The 21,522-nt window shown below is 36.2% G+C and overlaps 1 protein-coding gene across 3 annotated transcripts in view; it reads left to right on the forward strand.

Moving 5' to 3' along the window:
- The window catches only part of col4a6 (collagen, type IV, alpha 6), a 92,719-nt gene that overhangs the window by 52,124 nt on the left and 19,073 nt on the right, over positions 1-21,522 (forward strand). For 2 of the 3 annotated variants that reach the window (XM_051898932.1, XM_051898934.1), the window contains exons 5-18: positions 11,815-11,949; positions 12,863-12,907; positions 12,990-13,106; positions 13,317-13,367; positions 14,922-14,999; positions 15,086-15,121; positions 15,404-15,445; positions 18,570-18,662; positions 20,374-20,427; positions 20,524-20,586; positions 20,804-20,848; positions 20,931-20,984; positions 21,084-21,144; positions 21,305-21,415. In XM_051898932.1, the coding sequence (XP_051754892.1) occupies positions 11,815-11,949; positions 12,863-12,907; positions 12,990-13,106; positions 13,317-13,367; positions 14,922-14,999; positions 15,086-15,121; positions 15,404-15,445; positions 18,570-18,662; positions 20,374-20,427; positions 20,524-20,586; positions 20,804-20,848; positions 20,931-20,984; positions 21,084-21,144; positions 21,305-21,415 (985 nt within the window). Of the gene's footprint in view, positions 1-11,814; positions 11,950-12,862; positions 12,908-12,989; positions 13,107-13,316; positions 13,368-14,921; positions 15,000-15,085; positions 15,122-15,403; positions 15,446-17,956; positions 18,044-18,569; positions 18,663-20,373; positions 20,428-20,523; positions 20,587-20,803; positions 20,849-20,930; positions 20,985-21,083; positions 21,145-21,304; positions 21,416-21,522 lie in introns of all 3 variants that reach the window. The other variant, XM_051898933.1, reaches the window with a different exon arrangement.

The raw sequence follows: 21,522 nt of genomic DNA on the forward strand, positions 1-21,522 counted from the left end.
TGATTAGGGTTGGAGCAAAGCTCTGCAGGAAAGTAGACCCTGAGTGCCAGAGTTGAGGCATTCATATCTTTATCTTTTTTTCTTTTTTTTTTCAATCACGAATTGCAAACATTATTCTATTGGATTATTATTGCAATCTCATTGACACACTAGATCTAGAAAAGAGTTCAGGAGCAAACATAGAGACAGTCACACAGTCAAGAGTTCTTTGTCTAAACCAAACTGATAACAGGGTACGTTTACACGACAACCATGTATTAAAGGCGGAAAAGTTTTTTCTTTACATTTTTCGAGTACAAACGACACCATTGTCAAAATGATTCCCCGTTCACACGGATCCGCGAAAACTATTAAAAATGCTGTATTATGTATGCCAGGCCAGTAGTTGGCGATCTCACTTTGTAAAGAAACATTACGCGCATATAGACTGAACATGTAATGCTCAAGACGTTAACCATTTTCACAAATTCACGTTTTTGTAGTTCTCACGGAAACAACAATAATGGTATAGTTTTCAAAAACTTAAACTTTGAAACCTGTTTTCAAAAGTTGGCATTTTCAGGCCCCCAAAATGCTGTTTTCGTGTAAATGAGCAGTCAAAACGCATTAAAAGTTTTAGTTGAATACTGTGTCATGCAAACGGCCCCTCAGATGCCCTGTTCACACATAACGCTGAAAGTCACAAGGTCACTGCACTGTTGGTAACAGCATGTAAACAATCTGATCACAAATAAGATGTATTGCAGTTAGAAATAAGATGTCATTTTAATTTGACAAGAAATAAGTTTAAAAAGTTAAACTTTTCTTAACTTAGTTGCATCACTGAACACATTCACATCCACTTTCTGTTCCCTTTATCTCTGTGTTGGTTGTAGTTTTGGCTGTCATCTATTGCCAAGCATAAGGTTTGTTCACACTAACAGCCCACATCAGATTTTTAGCCACAATTTTTGTAGGCTGAACAGCACTTAAAAACATATAAAAAATTCTTTTTTTAATGTTTACAAAGCTGATCCAGTTCATCACAAGACACATTTTCCCATGTGCCTAATGAGGAACTGCTGAGTCAAAATTTCTGAAAGCAGAAAGCAAAAGCAATTTTACTACTCTTTTCATATTCGCAGCTTGTCACTCAGTTGTTGTAGCAGAAAGTCACTTGGCATTGTGCTAACGCCTACATCATTGCTATAGCAACCAATGCATAAACCAGATATCAAACTGATTGAACAAACACATCTCATTTGAGTGTTTGCAAAATAACTTTGTAGACAGTAGGGTCTAAAAATTAGACTTGAATGCATTGTCATGTTCACTATTTATGCTAAAAAACAAATAAGGAAATACTTTACTTAGAATCTAGATTAATTATTCCCACCTTAGATATGTTGGCAAACAGTTAAAGAGAAGTTATTTGGCAAAGTACAAGTCTTCACAATGCTATAATCAAGAGTAGGAACAGAAATATTCATACCCCGTAGATATAGTTCAAGGCCACTTAAGGTTGTCAGTCACGAAGATGTGTGGCAGTGAGAGAGATGGGTGTTTGCCAAGAAGACATGTCTCCAGAACTGATATGACTTTGGAGTTTATCCAAGTCACTGTTAAATCCTGCTCACCCAGTCAGTGTGCCACGACTGATTGCTGATTTTACTGATATGTTTTAGCCAGGTCTTTAAAACATTAGGATTTGCATATAATCATAGAACTGCTTCTTTCTAGAAATGCTGAATGGAAACCTTTCTAGAAAGACAATGACATTTCTTTGGATACTAGAAATAGAAATGAATGCTGAGAAAATACACTATTTTCAAATTTGTGGTCAGTAAGATTTTTTTAAAAGAATCAAATACTTTTATTCAGCAAGGATGCATTACGTTGATCAGTGAAAAAATCATTAGGACTTTTACTAGAAAACATTTCTGTGTCAAATAAATGCTGTTCTTTTGAACTTTCTATTCAAGGATCCTGAAAAAAATGCATCAAGGTTTCTACAGAAGTACAACAGCACAACTGTTTTGATAATAATGATAATAATAACAACGTGTATTGAGCAGCAAATCAGCATATTAGAATGATTTCTAAAGGATCATGTGACACTGAAGACTGGAGGAATGATGCCGAAAATTCAGCTTTGATCAGTTTATTGTGCTTTTGATCAAATAATAAATGCAACCTTGGTGAGCATAAGAGACTTCTTTTAAGAACATTTAAAAACTTTTGAACAGTACTGCATGCATAGGTGTATTTTGATGCACATGAATTTAGTGAGATATCAGTTGCAAGAATGATTGCGCAAAGAAAGAACGTTTTTTCACACTTCATTAAAGTATCATTACCATGAGGGTCTGAAATAGGCATCATCACTTTAACACACATCCACATAATACAATTTTATCTTAATGGCTTTCTCAAATACCATTTTTCCATGAATCACAAGGCACATATGATGCTGGTCAAACCACAGCACACCAACACCCGCAAACCAAAAGCACAGACAAACTGGTTGATGATGTTCTTTATATGGCACAGTTTAAAACCACAGTCTGATAAGATGATGAATAAAAGCAAAGCAATGTGAGTTTGTGTGTATACTGTTTGTCTCAAATTTTAAACATCCCTTTGATGTTTATCACAGACCCCAGACATATAAACACCTTTTTACTATTTTTTCATGCTAAACTTTTTTTCACCTAAAGATATAACTAATAAACTCACGAGATGAAGTTGTTTTGCGTAATGCAGGTGACAGTATAAAGTGCAACACAGTGATCTTTTTTATATTAATTTTAATACACCATAAAGTAGCTTTTGCCTTTTTTACTCTGGAATTTTTTCTCTCTTTTATGTTGAGATCTCAGAGTAAACAGTTACCACGCAAACAAACACAGACATGCATACCCAGAGAATGCTCGTGGTTCATACCGCATCCGTTCCATCTTCCCTGGAGCATGCCAAGATGTTGGCATGCAAGACAGAACTGATCTGAAGGTCAGATTTATTGTTTATTGTGTTCCCTTCACACCTACAAGATGAGAGATGTATTTATGAGCATGAGAGCACACATGCCAGTCATAGCCACTTGCATGTTTTCCATGTACTACTACATAATATTTCAAATCAGTTCTTATTTTGCTGTTTGGAAACTGTAATTAAACAAACAGTAGGACAAACAAAGGCAAAAGTTTCCACATCCTTTTCTGACATAAACAATGACATGTGCATACAACATGATTTATTTGCATTTAAGTGATGCAGGGTTTTCCACAGGCAGGAGTGGCAAAAAAATAACCATAAAAGAAAGAACAGGATGTTTCCACATGCTTTAGTCTGCTAGTTTAATTTCAGTGTCAAGTGTGGAGGAAGATGGTGTATTTTCATAGTTATTGGAAGAACAGACTCATAGCTCTCTTTGTTCTGGCCTTGAGTCATCATTTAGTGATACACTCAGAGCAACACAAGTTGTTTAACATCAGTCTACCCATGACAGAGACCTCGTGACCCAGACCTTGCTCTGTCGAACCCTTGCAACTCAATGCACCCAACCCTGACTTAAAAGTGGGCACAGTGTCAAGTTTGAATTGAGCTGCAGTCAGTGTCCAGGGTAGAAAAAATCGATGTGGTTGTTAAGCTGCCATTACCTTTGATTCCAGTAATCCATCTACACAAAAGACATGGCCAGAGTGGGTAAACCATCTTTGAGCCTGACTTCACCACCACCAATAGAGCTCTGGCCCCCAAAATCAACAAGAGCCAATGTGATGCGATGCAAAGTGAGTGAGCTCTGAAAAGTGCAGTCAGCCGTACTGGGAATGTCTGCTTCAGAGGAGGATAAAAAAGGGAGAGTTAACCATATATTTATTTGCACTATCATTTAGGGGAAAAACATGCAAAATAATGTTAAGCTTTAGTTTAAATCATCAAAAAGAAATAGGAGATTTAAAGGGGGACAGAAATAGCAAAATAGCCTTTACTTGACTTGCCTTAAATACACATACATTCGGACTAATTCTTTTCCTATTTTTCAAACCACAGCAAAGAATCTGAAATTTAATACATAGAAACTCCTATACCAGCAAGGTGAAACCCTATGCAAACCTAGCTTCAAGGTACAGTATGTGAAAGAACCTTAAGAAAAAGCTAACCAATGTGGCACATTGCTGCATATAACCATATATTATATGTCACATGTATTAATGTTTTGTTTTGTTGTGTTTTGAAACACTTTGTTTTTCTATGCTACTAGAGATAGTTTTATATATACTGTACACTGCCATTTAAAAGTTTGGGGTCAATTTTTTTTTTTAAATGTTTTTTAAAGAAGTCTCTTATGCTCACCAAGGCTGCAAAACAGTTATTTTGTAAAATGTTATTAGAATTCAAATTAACTGTTTTTTTGTTTTGTTTTGTTTTTTCATTTTAATATATTTTAAAATGTAATTTATTTCTGTGATGACAAAACCAAATTTTCAGCAGCCACTAGTCCAGTCCTAAGTGTCACATGATCCTTCAGAAATCATTCTAATATACTGATTTGCTGCTCAAGAAACATTTCTTATTATAAATGTTGAAAACAGTTGTGCTTTTGTGGAAAACATGGTGCATTTTTTTTTCAGGATCCTTTGATGAGTAAAAAGTTCAAAAGAGCAGATTTTTCATTTGATTTTTTTTTTGTAACAGTGAACAAGTCTTTTCTGCCACTTTTAGTCAATCCTTTAAAAAAGAAAAAAAGAAACAATTTTACTTTTGATATGTGTATATTAATCTGTATGAAGTATTGAGTTGTGATCTGTGGACAAGTGGTAGTGAGGGATAATGAAATGTCATGAATTTGATTAAAAAAAAAATAAAGAAAACCAAATGAAATTGTATACATTGGTGTATACATTAGAACATTCTAATGATCATCTCTTGATTAATTTTAAAGTGAAAATGTTGCTGCTTTAAAATTATCTCATGTCTCAAGAATCAGTGGGGCTTCCAAGTGCCACATCCATAGATCTCAGACAAATACGTCAAAGGAATACACCTGCCTGCATGAGGCCATTCCTCAAGCATCTGTTTCCAGCTGTCTCTGAACCCTCCTTAAAGACAAACATCAGCCATGATGAGCCATCTTAAAAAAGAGCATTCTTCTTTGGTCAGCCACCCAACAAAAACAGGCGCCCATACTAATCTCATTTGGACCAATAACATCCGCTTCCAGACAGGTCAGAGGTTGTAGGATGCTGACATAATGGTTGGGTTAAGGGCAGCCAAAGAAAAGCAACACTGGCTTTCATGTGTGCAGAGCATGTGTGACCACTTTAGACATCCTTACTCAGTTTGTCCACTCTTAGAACATGAGAGACTTGATTTACAATTGATTAGGTTTATAAAAAGACACTTTGTCTGAATACAGGCATGTGCATAGATAGTATGTAATGTAATGTACAATATGACATTTATTTTTCTTGCATTACAAACTACATTAGTCTTATCACAAATCACTTATCCCAGATGTCACAATACAATATATATTCAGCACACATAAATTCTCAAAGTAAATCAGATAAATAGTTTTTTGTGTGTCTGTTTATGCCGAAGTTTTCTTTCTTTCTCCTTGATTTCATACTGAGATGATCAGAACTGATGTTAAGGACATCAGTTTTCTAGAAAAGGGGTTAGATCATGTTCCTTAAAGGGATCGTTCACCCAAAATTCTCTCATCGTTTGTTCACCCTCATGTTGTTCCAAACCCTTAAGATTTTCGTTTATCTTCAAAACATAAAAGAAGATATTTTTAATGAAACCAGAGAGATTTCTGTCCCTCCATTGAAAGATCATTTACCCAAAACTACACTAAAAACAGACTGCGTCTCTTCAAAAGACAGTTTAAATCACTCGATTTATATGTATTACTTTTACAGTCTTTTTATAACATTTTTGAAGCATCAAAGTTTTAGTCGAATGGGCTTTCAATGGAGGGACAGAAAGGTTTCATACAATATATCTTCATTTGCATTTTGAGGATGAATGAAAGTCTTATGAGTTTAGAATGACATGATTATGAAAGTTTTCATATATGGGTTAACCTTTTAAGGTAACAGCTGTACATGTTCAGTTTTTACAGCATTTAGGGGAAAAAATCACATAAAACACACAGATGTGCTATCCTACTTTTTTGTTATCTGTTTTACCCCATAACCTATCTTTCTTTGTTTAGAGGAGTCTACCCCAAACATAACCCAAATCCAAACAAATGTGTGTCATGTGTTTCGGCTACAGATGAATTAACCAAACATCTTGACTAGAGCTTCCTGCATTAGTACGTGCATTTACATGTGCAGCCAGTTATAATCAGACTACAAAGGTTTTTCAGATAGTCGTACGTCACCTCTGTCTCGCACACAATGCAGAGGCCAATTATAGTGTAATTAACAAACATGGTTGACGAAACTAGTACAGACTTGTATGATTTTAGTTGGACTGGCCCAACTAACAGGGAACGGTCTCAGAACATTCTCGTTCTCTCAAAGTTATGTTACCTGGTCCTTAATAATGTTCTAAAAATGTTAACACAAAAACATTATTTATACATCGTTCATGGTACGTTTGATCTTAAACATTTTAGTTGGATATTCATTTAACATTTTTAGTAACAAAAATGTCACTACTTGTTTCAGAATGTTCAGAGAACATTCAAATGTAACGTTTCCATAATGTTCCCGAATGTAACATTCCCAAAATGATAAAATGGAATGTTCCCTTAATGTTCGCATAAAAAATTGAACATTTAAAAAATACTGGACATTTTTGAACATTGCCATAGCAATTCCATGGAACGTTACCTAAACATTTTTAGAACATAGTTTTGTTATCTGGAAAAGCATTTACATGATGAATTATTGATTTAGTCTGAAATCTAATATTTAAAGTGTACGTAAATGCACTTACTGTGAACAGCCAGGTGCCGTGTTGATCCAGATCAAGAGGTATTAACCAGCAGAGTCTAAACAATCCTTACTTGTTTAGACTAACCAAGTGTATTTGAGTGTTAACAAGACTGATAATGTTACATCTAGATATAAATGATTGAGACTTCCTGGTTGTTTGCGTTTTGTTTCCTTGTCTTTGTTGTTATTCTAAGGCAAAAAATCATTCATAATGAGATGAAAGGAGGTGAGAGGTCATTTTCACACAGACCCCAACATGATCTTTGGCCCTAGTAACTTTTGACCCCTAGGGTGATGTCTTGATCTAACAGGTTGAAACTGTTAGAAAATATCTACACTTTCTTTGCATGAAACCTCAGTTGTGTCTTTGGAAATAAGACTGTCCCCTACTGGGGATCATATGTAAGTACCAGGGCAAAAATGAATGTTTATAAAACATGTAACACTTGGATGTGGGTTGAACACATCGCAGATATTCACACTAGCATATAAGTAATTTGACTGTATAATCTGATATGAGGTTACAGCAGTAATAATTTATGACCTATATGCTGGTAGATTGCAAAATACTGTGATGTTTACATAGCTCTCTCTCCATCTCTTTTTTTTAATTCTTTTTATTCTTTGCCTCCAGCAGTTATTGCATAAACATGTCTTTGTCATGGATCTAATTTCTTTGGAAAATATATAGTCAGCAACATTTGATGTGATTGAAAATTGCAGTAAGCTTTTGCTGGCAGCCTTATCATGTTTTTTTTTTTTTTTTTTCAACTTTATTTAATAATTTCAGATTTGAATAACAATTGATTAGCCAAAATGTTAAATGGAAAAAGTGTGACCTCTAAATAGCCATTGCCACTAGTTTTTTTTTTTTTTTTAATAATTTTAATTAATTTTATAGAATTAATTTTTTTTTTTCACATTAACAGTTGAAATTTTATATATCACTTCCATGGTCTTTTAGCTATATACTCTCATGACAAACTTCTCCATGTTTGTATATAGAGTATGTTTATATACACATTTAATAATGAAATCATCCAATCAGGCACATACTTGTTTATGGTATGCTGAAAAATTAGTTGATAGAGACAATAAACAAACTAGGTAAATGTTTCCAGAAAGTCTATGAAAGCCTTAAGTACTGTAGATATTTTGTGATGAAGGTCTCACACGAAATCAATAAATCATTACATGGCAAGCTGTTTATAAATGTTGCACGCACACTTAAACACACTGTGACTCTATCACATTAGCGTGCCTTCAGGGTTAAGTTTTGAACAAGAGAAAGACTGCTGAGTCAGTGCGTGTGTGTTTTCACTGCTGTCTGCCTGGCACAGCTGCTTCTTTCGCATCTACATTCGGGGTGGTGCACTTCGAGAAATTTGGTTATCGAGGCTGAATCACTCAGTCCGCACCCTAGCCCTTTTTGATGTGTTTCCTAATGCTGCTTCCATCACCGCTCCCGATGAACACATGGCGCGACAGGTAAAATCAGGCCTGAGCCTCGCTGCTCACGAACAATGGTTCCTACCAAATCCTCAGAGCCAACAGGACTGAGCCGGGGGAATCTGTTGGCTCATGGATTCTGTTGGACGTTCCGACAGGAAGTGAGGTGCATGCTCACTAGCCAGGCGAGTAAGACTGGCTGGCTTAGAAAGGCAGAATGAGTTCTATTGTGTCCATTGTGAGGGGGCAGATTTGTGCCACAAACGAAGCAGTCTAGTGGGCGTTAATGTGGCTGGAAGTCACTTTTTCCATCTTCGTGTTTTTAACATTGGTGTTTACAATTTGAAACCCTATGAAGCAAAGTGTGAAGGAGACAGATGAGAGCAGATCATAGTCTTGTAATACCTTGCGGTAATAGAGACGAATAGTGGTTTTTAAGGTATTCCACTTGTCCAGTGCATTCGCTTGGTGGTGGAATGCAGTTAAAATCATCATCAGAACAGTCGACTCAACAGAAACAACTAAATTTCTCTGTTTTCTGAGGAAAATGCATGTTGCACATGCCAAAGTCGCCAATCCATGTCCATTTCTGTTCCTTGAGGGCCGCCTGTCTTCCTTCCTCCAGAACTAATAGAGTGCTGCCTGCAGTGGTGAAGTATTTTTGAAGGCCAACCTGGAACACTGGTTCACCCTAGTTCCCTCGACAAAAACCCTATAGGGGAAAAACCCTATTGCAGAAAATAAGCTCTGTGACTAACAAAAGTTTATGGTTCTTTTAAGAATTTTGAAGGCTAAATACAATCGGCAGAATTAAAAAGCTAAATGTAGGCTATAAACAAGCTACACTAGGGTTGCATGACTTCAACGCCACCGCCTCTTAGAATCTGACAACTCGTTCAGTCTTTATTTACAAAACATTTTCCCTGAAAGTTCAAGTTGTAATAGTTTGCAAGAGCGTGATTTTAAACACATCAAGGCTGTGAAAGCAGACTATAGTGTGTAGATGAGATTACCTGTTTGATGTGATGATATTTAATGTTCCTGACAACCTCTGTAGTCCCATTTAGTCACTTGTTAGCAAATGCTTTTTTCAAGATAAGTAAAAGCTATAAAAAAAATCACAAGAGGGTGTTACTGATGTATTTTATGACGTAGGATAAAATGTGAAAATATCTTGAGCTTGTGTTCACCACAGACCTTATTTCAGGCATTTATCCAAAACCTATTCAAAAAACACTTGACTTCAGGACGATGGAACCGGAAGTGCTAAAATGCTAACCCATTTCCTGGTTTTGGTCTTCAAAAATACCTTATCCCTGTAGCACTCTATTAACACACCTGTACCAGCTAATCAAGGTCTTTGCAACGTCTAAAGGGGCACACTACACTTTTCATTCCATTGACTTTCACTCATACATATGCAAATGCAGGAGACAGGAAACGAAAGTTCATGCGGGGAGGAATATGATTTGAGTTTACATCTTTATGTTCTTTTTGGCATTTTAATTTAGAGTTTGATTATTTTAATATATTATAATAAGTTATCAATGCAAATTATTTTAAGTCATCCTGTAGCACCCTTAGAACTTTTACTAGGCCCCCTAGTGCTATACTGTATATTACCTGGGTCACTCTATAACGTATGTTTTGCTCATTTTGCTGGTTTGTTTGCCTGTGCTCCTATGTCTTCCACTGAAAATATGTGGGAAATATGTTTTTTTTTTACTAATATATATTGCTCAGCTGCACACAGATCTTGTTTAATTCTTGGTGGTTTTCCAGTACCAACCACTTTTAAATCTCAAACCAAGACTGCTTGTCTGGTTTAGCCTCAGATTAAATGTTAAGCCTCTGATGGCTGATGTGGGCAAGAAGTGACACATTCCTTCCTTCCACCTCCATCACTGTTAGAGGAATAGCTTGAAGGATAAAATGAAACCACATTAAATGTTTAAAAAGAAACTCCCTAAAGCTAGTTGCTTTGAAACATCTGCACTTTCTTTTCTCTTTTTCTGTATGTTTCCACACTAAGGCTCTATAATTCTTTCTTATGGCAGAAGTGCATTGAAAAAAACACCCTGTAATGGCACATGGATGCATACACCCCCAAGGATTGTGGGATTTTTGTTTTTGTGGCTGTAATCCTTTTAAGATTGCAGTTCCCTAATCTTGTTTTTTGCTTGTTTGTAATATTGTACCATGTGGTGAGATGCAAAACCTTAATACTCCATTTCCAGTGAAGTTGAAAGCCTGCTTCCCACACCAGCAGTTGCATTAGACATCGCATTTTGAATTTAAGGTTCATTTTGAAGTGTTTGCTTTCAAGACATGCAGTTCTCCTATGGCCATTTGACAACACGCCTCGTATGTTCATTGCTACAGTATATATTATACAAAAATATTTACACAACATTCTTCACAGATTGAACATTGCACTAGATTAATCATACATTGAGGCATGCAGTAAGTGATCTCCTTGGTCCTTATCTTCCTAGTAATATATGGAAACATCAATAAAAAGGTTTATGCTCACCAGAGCTAGTATAATTTTAGGGGCTTTTTGTTTTTACAGGACAGTGTAGTTGAGACAGGAATGTAAAGGTAGACAGACCAGAATCGGAATAGAGCAAACATGGTCATGCATATGCTCATCTTCAGTTAAAGTCTTGTTTTATGTGCAAATACTTCATAATAGGGGTCTGATTGAGTGGTTTTCTCTGGCCGGTCTTCACACTTGGAATGTGTACCTGCAGTCACAGCTGGACTCTTCTCTGGAAGCCCTGTGAACCCCTTGTATATGTGCGTCATTTGAGGGGCCAATATCATATCCACTTACTCCTTTTTGACTTAGACCAGAGAAAGTTGCCATATCACATCTCCTGTTGTCAATGCACATTACTTACTTGCCCTTTTATAAGCAATGCCCTAAATAATTTTGTCAATAATTATATACTGTTTATAGAGAGACCAGCTCCAGTGAGTTAAAATGCTGGATTGTGTCGCCACCATTTGGTCAGCAATGAGTATTACCAGTGACAAACAAGTGGTTATGCTATTCCTTGACATTTAAAAAGTGTTTTACTAAAACACAAAAATGAAATACTACATATTATATATAACTATTTTTTTCTGCATGTATTTTCTCTTTTTTTTTTTCTTCAAAGTTGGATAAAAAGTGCTTGATTAAAGTAATAACTTGATATAATTTTTGTGTTTTGTGTTGATATTGTTTTTTTGTTTTGTCTGCATTCCCTCATGCACAGATTTATCCTGTAAATTGAAATTAAAAAAAGGATTCATGCTACATTTTGATTTATTAATCTAGCAGACACTTTTATCCAAAGTGACTGACAAATGTAAGTACAACATAGCAATTCATTTTAAGGTGGCATCTGTATTTCTAACTGCTACATTCATTTTTGTCTCCATCTAGGGGCGGCCGGGGGAACTTGGACAAGTGGGCAGCAATGGTCCTGAGGGTTTCATTGGGAGCCCAGGACCAGTTGGGCCCAAAGGAGAAAAGGGCCATGTAGGACGCAAAGGGCCCTCTGGACTAAATGGAGATAAGGTCAGATTACTTTGGTACATGTAGGGGAATTATCATATATAACAGATATCCATTACTGCTTTGCTGAAATACACTGTGTTCCAAATTATTATGCAAGTGGGATTTCAGTACAATAAACGTTTAGATTTTAGTTTATCAAAGAAAGTTTTTTTTTTTTTTTCTCATATCTTTTTTAGATAATTCAGACAGGTTTGTTAAATAGTTTGCCAGGTCTTCTTAGGTAAATGGAAACCCTACTTAAAGAGGTTGTTTCACATTATTGAGCAAGTCACAGTTCTCATGCAATATGGGGAGGAAAAAAGATCTTTCTGAAGATGAAAAGCAAGAAATGGTGCAATGTTATGCAAAAGAAATTTTGCGAAAACTAGCTTATACACACTTGAGCCTGTAAATCATTTTTATTTTATCTTAGTTGTTCTTGTTACAAAAGCCTGCAGGGAAAAGTATACATAGATTTTTTCAGTATGTCCATAAAATAGTCCATGCAGAACTCAGCCCTGAACAAAAACCCTGTGATTTGACCTGTGAGTGGATTTACCTCTGATTGGCCATTGCATTCAAGAAATCAACAGATATGTTTGTGATTGGCTATGTTGCTCAAAGCTGCAAAAACATGTTGTAAATAGAAACCTTTGATGCTCTCCAGAGCACAAACACAGATATGCACTGGATTGCTTGCTATTTTTTTTGTCAGTATGCTAGTATTACGGACAAAACTGATCCTAGACCAGCAGTTATTTGCGATCAGAAGCAGCAGCAGGCAGAGGAAGGCTAGCTTATACACACTTGTGCCCGTAAATTGTTTTTTATTTCATTTTAGTTGTTTATTCTCCCGCACTCACCCATCAAATCTTGTCCCGTGCTGCGTTGGGTCCTGCTCTAGTACAAATGTGTTTTATTTATTTTTTGACAGGGCCCAATGGGTGTTCCTGGGTTTTCTGGAAATGATGGTGTTCCTGTGAGTACACAGATCTTGTCTAATATAATTTTACCCCTTCTCTGAAAATGGTTGACTAAGCTGTTTTTACCATGCTGTACAGGGACACCCTGGTCAGGAGGGGCCCAGGGGACCCCCAGGTCTTGACGGATGTAATGGCACACGAGGTGACCCAGGTGACAGAGCCGCTAATGGATTTCCTGGTATTCCTGGTGCTCCTGTAAGTTTAAGGGTTTAATGTGCATTTCAAGAAGATTAGGGTTAGGGAGTTATTAGTGTAATACTTGCTTTTTATTCTATATAATAGCTGTGAAAATTGTCATTACTGATTGTTTACTGATTGTTTAACAATATACATCTATATTTTTAATAATATAAATATAGAGATCTATAGTTTTCATATTTACACTTTTTTTTTACTTGATTATAGGGATACCCTGGTCAGAAAGGTCAAAAAGGAGAACCGTATTATAGGATACCAGTAAGTTACAATCATTCTTTATGAAACCCAAGCAAATCACACATGCAAACATTTAATATGTACATGCTCATACACACATCCACATGTGGCATTTACTGCCAACCCTGTTAATAATATGTGTTGTGAGTTAGTTCTGGGTGTGGAGTGGCAGACCTGTCTGGGAAAATCCCTCCATCATTTTCAACACCTCATGCATCTTTTATATTACCTGTGGGTTTTGAATCCACTCAGGTCGGCCATGTGTGCAGCCCATGTCCTTAATGTTGCCACACATAAGGAAGTTAACAACTTTTTCTGCTGTTTTAATAAAGAGGGGCTGAGATGGGCATTGATCACTAGCATTTGAGAGCTGTGTTAAAAAGAGGTGTATTTCTCTGATGAATTAAATCATTATTTACTCACCAACATGTTTAAAGGTACACTATGTAACTTTTGTCCCTCTAAAAAACAAAACTGCATGCATTTTGCAGAAGAACATTGTTTTGGTTGTGCTTCAGCTTTGTGTGACTGTGCAGATGAATATGACCGTTTACATTAGATAATGCTTTACAATGAACTCTGTTAGAGAGCTTCATATGGCAGTTTATCTGTTCAATAAAATACCTCACTCACGTCACTTCTTGGCATCTACGAAGAGCCAGGCCAATGTTGAATCTCATTTTATTACTAGCTCTACGTTTTCTTTTTGCAAGCACACTCCTTTGTTTAGCTTCTTTTTTTTTTTTTTTTTTTTACTGGTGATTCCTCGGAGGTTCAAGATTTAGCTGCTCCATATCAGCCTTTCTTGCTCGTTGTGACAACTAACCTTTGCCACTCCCACACCATACACGCGTCAAAGTAGCCAGAGCAACTTTTCTCTATTACAGATATGTCGAGACAAGCACAGGCGAGTGACGTATGTGTGCAATTTTACATGAAAACCACCCTGTCAGGTTTCAAATATAAACACTAAAAATAAGCTTACCATAGAGAATCAGGGTAAGACAAAAACACGTTTTGGAAGAAGGATTGATGATATATTGACTATTTAATTTTGAATAAAAAAAGTTACATCGTGTACCTTTAATGAATGAGGACTGGAGCTTTCGAGCTTAAAAATAACAAAAACAAAGAAACAAAGAAAAAAAAAAAACACTATAAAACAATCATAAAAGAGACCCTTTAACTCGTGTAAAAAGACAATTAATATTCAGAAAATATTATAGAACTTGCTGTACTGACACTGTTTTCTCATGCAATATATTGTATGAGAAAACAAAACCTTAAACTGAATTATGACACTACGTCTTCTGTAGAGATAATTTTGAAGTCATTTTAAAATTTATGAACTTTGCAACATTCACAGTTATTGAACTAAATTGAATCAACATTCAATCTGAATTGAGCTGAATAATGGTGAAGATTATCAGTGAATAATGACTGTTTCTCACACAAAGATATCACATGGCTTCAGAAAACTTTGAATATTGCCAATTTTGACTTTATGTGCACCTTCAAGTACTAAAAACCAAATGTTGCCTTTTGGTAATTTCAATTTTTTTTTTAAATCCTTAGCAATTTGTGAGTGAAGGCCCTCCAGGTCCAGCAGGATTTCCAGGTCCATTGGGGCCCAGAGGTCCAGATGGATTTCCTGTACGTATTACATCCATCCGTCCATCCATCTAGACCATCTGTCTACTGTATAAAGACTGTAATTTCACTGTTCTCTCCCTCCACAGGGTCTACCTGGTCCACCTGGTCCTCCTGGACCTCCAGTAAGTTCTGATGTCTAAGGAACAGTTTTGACATTGCATGTTTTATGTTACATGATCCTATCATGTTAAATACTTTATCCTCCTGTGAGACAGGGGGCAGTGTGCAAACATTTATGTACTTTTGAACACTTGCTTTGGAATTAAACACTGCAATCATTACATTGGTGTATGCTTAAAATTGTAGTTTCAACACATTTTATTTAGTGGAATTGAACTCTGACTCCAGAATGGCTAAAATAACCATACATAACAGTTTGCTGAATGTCTCTGCTCATTCTACAGGGAAGTCCAGGTCAAGGATACAAAGGGGAGCCAGGAGAAAAGGTATGGGTTTCATCAACTTGCCAACAACTAAGCAGTCTTCCACACACAATTGCTTTTAGTTTTCTCCATTCATCATTAGGTTCAGGTAATATGCTAATTTTTATCCAATACTGTTAATACTTAAGATGCATTTTAGATTTAACTAAGTCCTGGGTGTTTGTTTATGTTTGTTTGAATGTCTTAATGAGAGCGTTTTTTTTTTATTTTTTTTTTTTATCTTTTCTCTCTGCTGAAGATTTATTGCCTGTGTTTGTTGGTGGTTAATTGGCCTAACACCGAAAACAAACACTTCTCTGAGTGTCTCTGACATTAAAGACCCCCCAAAAATTGCTTGTTTTTGTGTTGAGTTTTCTGTCTTGTAATGACATATTTCCTGTTGAAACAGAAAGCCTGAGCTGTACGTATTGAATGGCTTGCGGTCTTTTGTTTTTTTAAAATAGTAATTTGGCTTTAATCATGTCACAGCCTATCATTTTGATTTCATGGGGTCTAACAATCTAAACGTTTTTCCACATAACTGTACATTAAGACACCACTCTCTGTAACGAGATTGGCACACTCAGAGAATGTTTATAATTTAACATTCAGTATTTTTGTAGTATTTTAGTCTGCTTAGGGACTGATTAATAAAAAGCTAGCTAAGAAGATCTTTCTGTCTTTTGGATTGGACATTAAAAGATTATACTGTTTTTGTCTTTTGCACAATAACTCTACATCACTCTTTCATTCTTATCATCTACCTCTAGATTTTCTTGTCTTCCCTCTTCTCTAAATAGTTCTGTACTCCCAGCATGCCTATCTTGTTTCATTTATGTTTTAACCCAACTTCAGTATGTTTCTACTCATCTCAACACACACTTCACATAGTAAAAGCCTTTTCCTGTAATATAAAGGAATGTATCCCTATGGTATGTTCAATTCTGCATACACAATTGAATCTTACTAATAAGCATGGTAACACTACAAAGTTTGGAATGTATTTTCCTTTACTTTTGAATGGCAGTTCACAGATTTCATAGGTTACAGAACAGTACCGGCAGTTTCTTCATAACTTGTAAAGTAAATGTAAGAGTATTGTCATATTTCACATGGAATCTCTGAGCTGCTATTCGATTTGCTGTTTTTGAGTGATCTGTTCTGGTGCTGGAATCACCTGCTCCAATCTTCTGTGTGCCTTTGTTTCCTTTGGTTGGGACACTTAACCCAAAGAACACGAGAAAACAAGGACCAATTAGTTCTATTATGCAATCAATTGAATTTGTCAGATAGATCTATGAAATAAATTAAAAATAAAGGAGTGCACCAATAATATGCATGCGTTTGTAGCAGTAACTATTACAAAAGGAGCCCTTAGTACTACTGCTCTCACTTTTCATTTCTGTCATTCTCTATCACTTCATTGTCTTGCTTTCCTGTTTATTCTCTGTAAAAAGTGATTTTCTTCATCATTCTCTTTGTTTATCTGGTTTTCCAGTAAAAATGTAAATAAAGTTATATACCATCTATATGCTATGCTAAGCTTTGACAGAAACAAATAAAATTCACATTTAGCAGATATTATTTAAAGTCTTTTTCTTCTGGGGAAAAATTGATGACTCATTCTGTACTACCAATTTTCTAAAGCTATAGTCCGTCCAAATCTGTATGACTGACTTTCTTCTGCTGAACACAAAAGAAGATATTTTGAAGAATGTTGATAACCAGTTTTGGTTCCCATTGACTTCCATTGTATTTTTTGTCCATACAATGGAAGTCAAAGAGAAACAAAACTTTCGAACAGTTTCCAACATTCTTCAAAATATAATATGTGTGTTCTGCAGAAGAAAGTCAGTCATACAGATTTGGAACGACATAAGGGCAAGTAAATGATGACAGAATGGACTATCCCTTTAAATCCTTTCTGGAAGGAATTTTTGAACTGACTACTGACCAGCAAATAGCAAAATATGGTTCATTGCTGTCATGTAACTGAAGCCTGTTTTTCAAACATTTCAATGTCACAAACTTCTTGTTTTAATAGGAAAACACAAACACAGAAAAACAGAGAAAACTGTTTATAAATTAATGAAATGGGGTCTTTCAAACAAGATAAATTTACTTAAGAAGCAAAATTGCATCAGATGCAGATTTTTCAGAGAAGATAACTTTTTAAAAAATAAATAGATTTTTTTTTTTCTTGTTTTAGGCATAAACCTCACTATATTTGTTAAAACTAAAACAAAACAAAACAAAAAGTTTCTATTGAGGTGAGAAGTATGAATTCAGAATCTATATTTTAAGGATGTTGAGATATTTTTACTGGAAAAAAATAAATAGATTTTTGCAGTGTTTCTTCTGCCTGTTGTTCTCACACTCTTTCAATACCCTTTGCTTTCACATCAGTCCTTCACAACCTTCTTGTGACTTTTATGCTTTTCCTTTACTTGACCTTGACTCCTTATCTCACGCTCTCTCTCTCTCTGATAAAATCCTGGGCTCTAATTTGTCAAATGTCTGTGTTGTGGATCTCAGGGGGATGTTGGTCTACCGGGACTCAGGGGCAATCCGGCCGTTCAGTTTAACGCACCAGCAATAAGCACTATCAACAAAGGAGAGAAGGTAACATACAGGGGAGCGGTGATGCCAACCCAGGGAGGGGCAGTGCCAGGGTGAGAGGGAATGATGGTGGGAGAGAGAGGAGCGTTGGAGGGCACTGAACCACATCATCGCTCCAGGGAAAATGGTCTGGAACATTCAGACATTTTATCAAATGGAATTGACATTTATAAAAACGTTTTCATAAAGAATACACATAGAGACCCTGACAGTATAAAGGGGGGATGGTTAGTTTCGTAATGATTGAATGGGGAGAGATATAGACACATCCATTGTGTTAAATGTGTGGTTCATTACCAAAGCTCCTTCATTCTTCCTGTGTCCATTAATTTCCTTCTCACCCTGATCTCCCCGCTGCTTTGGCAGTGGTCATAGTCCACTTAACGTCTTTCTTCAAAACCCAAAAAAACTTCTCACCACATGCCACTTCTTCAACATGCTCCGCCGCTACCGCCTCCAAACAGCCTCCCCATCACACCTCATCTTGCCCATATAAAAAAAATCTCTCTTCCTTGGTTACCGTATCCAGGGAGAAGTGGGCCAGCCCGGTGACCCAGGCCTCCCTCGGGGCAATGGAGTGGTGGAGTTTGTTGGCTTTCCAAAAGGAGACAAAGGAACTAAGGTTTGTGAGGAAAACGCAGCTGTGAGGATCTAGAACTAGGATGCCATCAATCGACACCGTCCTCCTCATCTTCTTTTCTACAGTTTCTTTGTCCACTTACTCCATACCTCAGGCCTGCTATCCAGGAGGGTGACGTCCACCTCGTGCTTACTGTATACATCCCATATTTCACGCTGTGGTGAACGTTGAGGGTGGTGTTTGTAAATTCTTCATGTTTGGTAGTGATTTCAGTCACATGTGACAAATGATTTTTTGTCTAATATTTCCAAAGATTCTTTCTTAAATTATATGTGCATATTTGCAGTGGCCCAAAAGATGACACTTTAGCCACACTTATGTATGAATATCACACAAATGTATGAATATTATTATCTAATATAGATAATGGCCTGAACAATGAAATTCATTTGAAGTGTGGCTCAAGTGTCAAATTAGCTTTTCGAAACACTGGCTGCATCCGAAAGCTTACAATCGCTGGCTTTGGAGGACGCATTCCACGGCAGGAAGACATCAAGGCACGACGGCATCGATTTTTGAAGGCTGCATAGATGTATCCTTCGCTGCCATTGATATCCCACAATCCTGTGCATTCCATTCTGACAGTTGAGCTAAAAAAATAAAGATGGCGTCTGAAAGTTGTGGTTGGTGGTCAGTTTGTGTGTAAATGTACATGTTTGACCAACGTTCTCCACTTGTGATTTCTAATGAGAAATTACTATTGAAGTAATTAAATATTTGTTTAGTTCTCACCAAAGCTCGCACTATTTTGCTGTAGATTATTAAACTGTTACCTCAGAAGTCTGTCCAAAATCACTTTCGTGAGGTACCTTTATGCGCAAACGCTGCCTGCAAAGTTGTTGCCTGATTAGGCAGCGAGGCAACAAGTCAGCTGCCTAAACTTTTGAATGCAGCCACTGTATATTTATATTTATGATATAAATTACTGTTCAAAAGATTTTTTTGAAAACAAATGAGTCATTTTATTCTGCAAGAATGAATTAAATTGATCAAAAGTGACAGTAAAGACATTTATAATGTTATGACAGATTTATATTTCAAATATAATGTTTTTCTTTTTAACTTTCTATTCATCAAAGAATCTTGAAAAAATGTATAACTGTTTTCCTTCAAAAATATTAAGCAGCACGGCTGTTTTCAATATTGACAATAATAAGAAATGTTTCTTGAGCACTAAATAATCACATAAATGCAGCCTTGGTGAGCATAAGAAACTTTCAAAAACAAACATCATACACATAATGTATGTGTTGAAATTTTCAGAGTCTTTTCATTTGGAGCCCAAAACACAACACAGGACATTCAGTTTGAATGGGTAGATTTACAGGCATAGATTTCTGAGTAAAACTATAAATTGCTGCATAATGTGTCAAATAATGTGTAATATGTCTTAGAAATATCAGTATCATTGATACTCTATTCACAGGCAGTCTGCTTTTGTTAACTTTTTTTACATTCACAGTAAATATTTTCTCATGATCATTAAAAAGTTTTATGCCATTTTTTTTTTCACCAAAATATCAAAATCTGAAAGAAAAACAAAACAGTTTAAATATCTGCAGGAGGAGTAAAAAAGGCTACTTTATCCCCAGCCCAGTCACATGGTACACATGATACAAATGTTTTTAAAAACCACAAACTGACATTGTAAATTCTCAGCCTTCTTTCTTCTCTTTCTCTCTCTCTACCTCAGGGTGAAAAAGGCTATGCCGGTAATCCAGGTCTTCCCGGGAGACCAGGACCAACAGTGAGTAATCAAAGACAGCATTTCACCCCATTTCATTTTTGATATGTTGTTATTTGAAACTGGCTCACAAATCTCTTCATTTTTGTGCATATGTAGGGCCCATCTGGTTATAAAGGTGAGACTGGAGAAAAGGGAATCCTGGGCTTGCCAGGCTCGAGGGTAGGTCCTGTTATTGTTACTGTACATTCCGTGATTCACCATTCGGTAGAATATTTTAAATGGTTCTTTGTCATTTTACACTATATCTCATATTTGTTTGTGTACTGTATTAGAAAATAAAGTACACATTTTTCATTTATATTTATATCAAATGTAAAATCCTGTGTTTGTTTTGAATCTACCTGAATTTCTTCTTATGTATTATTCTATATGGCAGGGTCCACCTGGTCTGAATGGTCCTCCTGGGCTCTCAGGGAGAAAAGTAAGATATGAATTGCTTCAATCGAAACGATTTCCCTCCTATATGATTATTATATACCAATCATTTCCTGTTTCCTCTGTAGGGCTTCACTGGGGATCCGGGTTTTCCAGGCCAATCAGGTTTTACTGGCCCAAAAGTAAGAACGCAGAACCAGAAAATACAAAAAAAAAATCACACAAAAAAAGTCACAAACAGAAATATGTTACATAACGGCATATTTTTAATATATTTTTAGGGTGACAGAGGAGACCCAGGTCCACCTGGACCGATTTTGGAACCAACAAATGGAATTAAAGGTATCAGGAATCACTCTTTATTTATCTTTAAGAAATATTTTTCTCTTTCATATGCTTTCATGATCTTGTGTGAGATAATTGCTTCTTCTAATCTCTCATGCACACACATATGTGTCCTGATGTACAGTCTTCAGTGATTATTTAATTTGCTTGTACCTAGGTCCTCAAGGTGATCCTGGCTTTTCTGGTTATCCGGGGCTAACTGGGGATACAGGTTTTCCAGGGTTTCCTGGTCCACCTGGTCCTCCTGGAGCACCTGCTTTTATCACAGGTACTATTGACATACATTTTAATGGTTTATGACTCAAATCATACAGCTTGTTGAGAAGAATGTACTATGACTTTTCTAAGTGATCAGACTTAATATTTTTGTCTTTA

Source organism: Ctenopharyngodon idella, chromosome 7, assembly GCF_019924925.1.
Source record: "Ctenopharyngodon idella isolate HZGC_01 chromosome 7, HZGC01, whole genome shotgun sequence".
In the NCBI taxonomy this organism is placed as follows: domain Eukaryota; kingdom Metazoa; phylum Chordata; class Actinopteri; order Cypriniformes; family Xenocyprididae; genus Ctenopharyngodon; species Ctenopharyngodon idella.